The following is a 4,818-nucleotide window of genomic DNA, read 5'->3' on the forward strand; positions in this document are numbered from 1 at the left end:
GTCTTTCTAAATTACAATAACTAAAATAAGCTTGTTGTACAATGACGAGGAAACACAATGTCCTTTATAACAAGTAAATACTAAAAAAGTACAATTTGATTCTTTTTTTTTTCCTCATATAAATACATAATATTGGGGATAAATAATACAAAAAAAGGAAAATATTTTAAACTGGCTATAACCAATAAATATATATGAATGTTCACCAGAACACACACCTATTGAAGGACGTCTCGACTGAGTTGGACGAAAGCCCTTCAAAGTTGTTTTTATACCCATTATATGTAAACTCTAAGTGCAACAAAGATGTCCAGACAAGAAAGCATTAGCAAATACTAGAGATCCATTCACTTCTGCTTCGATTGGAGGACATTCCGTTTGTTCAAATATACCCTGTTTTCACGTAAGGTCAAGAGAAGAGGAGGAAAGAAGCGTAGGACTTCTAAGTCTTAAGATTGCTTTTCTGTTAATGAACCCTAAGAAAAATACCCCCAAAACAAAACAAAAAAAAACCCAAACACCAACCCTGGTGTTGTCGAATGGAGACTTCATGTCATCAGAGGCAAAGATGGGAAAATATTCAGACCTGTCAACTCTTTCTTCCTCTCTTTGGACTGCAGTTATTGTTGGTGGGGAGGGTTTAGGCATTTCCAAAACTTTTTTTTTTTTCCCGAACATTTTGCAATTCTTAGACCTCTCTTATTCTAATTTTTTAATTTCTTTTTTGTTTTTGAGAGGGGAGGCAGGGACTGGAGGGGAAGAGCGTGAATCCCACGCGTTGGCAGGTATGTATATTTGCAGATCATGTGGGGACTGGTGGGAAGTTACTCAGCGAAAAAGGATGCCCTCCCTCTGAAGGCTGGAAAGGAAAGCGTGAGGTTCCTCTTGAGATGGAGTTGGGCAGGAGGGTAGTTTTCTTGCGAATCTCTCTTGATTGCATATATATATATATGCATATGCATGTTTACATAGATGCAGAGACACCAGCTCTGAAGACTTGGCTGGCTGGCTGACTATTCTCCTTTCCAGTGTCCGAGAATTATCAGTGATGATCCATACTTGGTTTGGAAATGAAGGATGCTGCTGCTTAAAATCTGCTAGATTCCCACAAAACTACCCCGAACCCATTTCAGAAGCATTTGTGTTGAAACACAGGAGGTATATCTCTTCAGAGAGAGAGCTGCTTTTGGCAGTAAATACTGAAATGCTTAGAAATTGTGCCTAATAAAACCCAGAAAGAATAATAACAGCAAGCACAACGACCTGGTAGTAATTGCCCTGTCAAAGAAAGAAAGAAAACTGCTCAACACAAATGTTCCTGAAGCCGATCCTGCCCTCTTTCCCCTCTCCCATGCCCCTCGGCGGGGTCCCATCCGCTTTGCCTGAGCCTGTCCCTGCTCCCTATCACAGGTGGGTCAGCTTGGGCGCCTCTTGGATTCTGCCCTGAGAAGACGCGTGGTGCGTGGAAAGGTCTGTGTAGGTGGGGTGGGTCTCGCATGGTCCGTGGTGCTGGCTCGGGGGCATCTGCGGGGGCCCGTTGTAGTCCATGTTGGCAGCCTGGTGATGTGGCAGGTGATTGAGGCCGTAAAGGGACGGGCCAGAGGTGGGCATAGAATCCACATAGTTACCTCCAACATAGACGGGGCTTCCCTGCATACTGGGAGTCCCATAGGCCACCCCGTTCCCTTGTAAGACGTGGGGGTCATACTCGGGGGCCGTGTTGGCGTATTTCTGTTGGGAGGGACAGCCTTTGATGGGGTTTTGGTAGTTAGTTGACATGGCATAGGCATTTTGGTGGGGTTTATTGAAGGAAGGCGGCGAGGGGGCATCATAGTTACTGCCCATGGTGTGCAAGGCGTTCATAAATCCGGCGGAGGACTGCATGGGCTGGGGCGGGCTGCCGGTGGGGGAAGGCCCTCCAGAGGAGGACCCCATGCCTTTTGACTTCTGATCTTTCTTATACTTCATCCTCCTGTTCTGGAACCAGATCTTGATCTGCCTCTCGCTGAGGTTCAGCAGGTTGGCCATCTCCACGCGGCGGGGCCTGCACAGGTAGCGGTTGAAGTGGAATTCCTTCTCCAGCTCCACCAGCTGAGCACTGGTGTAGGCTGTGCGGGCTCTCTTGGAGGCCGAGGAGCCTGGAGGGCTTTTCTCGCCGCTGCAGGTTTCTGCTGGCCGCGAAATGAAATAAAAGATAATTACTTACATGCAGAAATTGAATGCATCGTTTCTTAATAAATCCTGGAACAGGCACAAGAGTTCGACCCCCCCCCCCTTTCCCTCACCCTTTTGCATTAGCCTGCACTCCATAATCATGTCATTTATTAAGAGTTCTGTTCTCCAAAGCTGCCCCTGGTTTATGAAAATTTGATCATGTCACATAGAAAAGGATTCCAGGGCCATTTATTTAGGAGTCGATTATTTCCAACAGATAATTTTGAGAAAATAATATTTGGCAGGGGGGCAGTCACTGCAGAGCCAATTAATACTCACACGGGTCAGCGTTGGGAGGTATTTTGTTTGCCGAGGGACGAATGCACACACACACACGCACGCACGCACACTCATGCGTGCATCTTGCGTGTGTCTTATATTCGGGTAGCACAAATATTCGCATGTACATCGTTAAACACCAAACGGCATTTGCCTTCTTGTGAGGCAAACGTGTATGTAAAAGATAAATTATGTTAATGAAGCGAAGCGTTTGCTGCAAAGTTTCTGTGAAAATACTTGTCAAAGCAGTGAGGTTTCCGTACAGATTTTTTTTTTTTTTTCCTCTCGGTCGTGTTAGAGATGTGCGTGGATGCATGCAAGAACACGCATGTGGTTATGCACAGGCTCTATATAATCACACACCCCCTCCGAGCAGCACGTTACTGCTGTGTCTGGAGGCAGGGAGGGCGGAAGAGAACACGCACTCTGCTTTAGCATCGTTAGGTTGAGCGCTGGGTGTACCTGTACCTCCACAGTCAGACACCGGCTGTGTACAACCGCCTGGTTGTATTTCCCTGCGGCACCTTGGACGTGTTTGATATAAACCAAGTGTGCGCAGCCGGTGCTGCAGGACGGGCCAAGGCTCGCTCAGCCTGGCCGGGGCAGCGGCTGACAATCTTGGGACCGTGCCCAGCACCAGGATCCTCGCTGCATCCTCTCCCTCTCTCCCCTCCCTCCACACACACCCACTCTGGCCCGTGGCTTCGTTACCTCGCTGTTTGGGAAAGCGGAGGGTTACGAGAGCAGAACAGTGTACCTGTGCTAGGGGAGCTGTTTTTCTGTTTGGAGTTTTGCCTCGATTCTTTCATCCAGGGAAAAATCTGCTTGGTGAGACTGGCGTTTGCACTGAGGTTGGCTTTGCTGGGCGCAGTTTTACTGCTCCCCGACTGGTTATTGCTGTTGCTACTGGTGCTGTTGGTGGCAGGGTTTGGGGGCGGCGAGACGGGGGGAGGCGGATGGTGCTCCTGGGTCAAACTCGGACGCATGCAGCTCCCGTTCAGGTCTTTACTTTTTGCGTGCGGGGTTGTGTTGCCAAGAGACTGGAGGGAGCAGGCGGACCTCTGGTAGTCGTTCTCCACGTGAGAGGCCGGCTGGAAGGACTGCTGGGGACCCTCGTAGCCGAACCCATTGGCACTCCCGTAGGAGTAACCCCCAAAGAGCGTGGAGCTGTCGTAGTACGTTGTCTTCTGCATCTCTGGGACTCCCCAAAATGATTTTTCCGGCTACCAGGGTCTTGACACCCCTATGGCAGAACATTGGCACCCCAAGGCCACGTGACAGGCCGTTTCCAGCTGTCTATTGGAAGCTGACCTGAAAGGTTAGGAGAAAACACACAATAATAGTACCCGGCCTATGAATCCATCTTGGGGCCTGAAAGGCCCATGACATGAATAGGGTCCCGCAGAACAGGGCGAACAGATGCTTTGAGCAGATTTTGTCCTGTGTGCAGCCTAAGGAGGCTCAACAAATGTTACAGTGCAAAAGTGTTGAGCTGGTTTTAGGGGGGAGGTAGTTTTGCTGGTTGGTTGGTTGGTTGGTTGGACCTTTTTTTTTTTTTTTTTTTCCTTTAGAGGATAGGACCCAGGGTGTAGAACTCCAGACACGCTCTATAAGTGCACGTGGTTTCATGTGTAAACATCTATTTACTTCTGTATTTAGATGTGTACACACACACCCCCCCCATGCACAGACATATACACCCATATAAATGTGTGTATACACGCACATGTGTGTGGTGTGTGCACGTGAACACACCCATGTCCGGATAACACACTCACATTAACGTAAAAATAAGAATACAGAAGGGATAATTGCTGGCTACAAGCATGAAAGGAATGAGTCTTGCTTTTTTTTTTTTTTTTTTACCCCTGACCTATTCAAATCAGCCAGTCACACACATAAAAACCAGCAAGACGTTATATCCTCAGAAATTAAAAGTCTGCTAAGTTTATCGCGGGCCCTCTGCCCAGTATTATTTGGGGGTTTTTTTAACCTGAAAACAACCAATAGGTCGCTACGTTTTATCCAGGTAACGGTGTCCTGACACAGTTGGCCTGATTTTTCTGTTTACACAGGGACTCTCGATGTCTTTGGAATTCAGTGCAAATATTTTAAGCAGATTTAAGCAAGGGCATGAATTCAAGAATGTGCTTCCTGTGGCCTGTTTGTTAGTCTCTCCCTCTCTGGTAGCACAAGTTGTATTTGGAAAACCTACCCCTTCACTGCCTGCACTGCTTTGTGCTCGTCAGTCCTGGATCTGGAACTACCATTGGCAAGATGTGATTCCAAAACCAGTTTAATTGCTGTTGTTGGGTTTTGGTTTGG

At 47.6% G+C, this 4,818-nt stretch overlaps 1 protein-coding gene across 2 annotated transcripts; it reads right to left on the reverse strand.

Moving 5' to 3' along the window:
* Positions 1 to 1,150: 1,150 nt before the first annotated feature.
* HOXB3 (homeobox B3) lies at positions 1,151 to 3,686 on the reverse strand. Of its 2 annotated transcripts, none has more exons than XM_026864708.1 (2): positions 3,251 to 3,686; positions 1,151 to 2,168 (listed from the first exon to the last, which is right to left on the reverse strand). In XM_026864708.1, exons 1-2 carry the CDS (start codon positions 3,684 to 3,686, stop codon positions 1,405 to 1,407), a joined length of 1,200 nt encoding a protein of 399 aa, XP_026720509.1. In that variant the 3' UTR covers positions 1,151 to 1,404. The 2 variants fall into 2 exon arrangements, with proteins under 2 accessions (XP_026720509.1, XP_026720508.1); XM_026864707.1 differs by having other exon boundaries at positions 1,157 to 2,171.
* Positions 3,687 to 4,818: the final 1,132 nt, after the last annotated feature.

This window comes from Athene cunicularia (assembly GCF_003259725.1).
Source record: "Athene cunicularia isolate RWA chromosome 27 unlocalized genomic scaffold, athCun1 chr27_part1, whole genome shotgun sequence".
Lineage (NCBI taxonomy): Eukaryota > Metazoa > Chordata > Aves > Strigiformes > Strigidae > Athene > Athene cunicularia.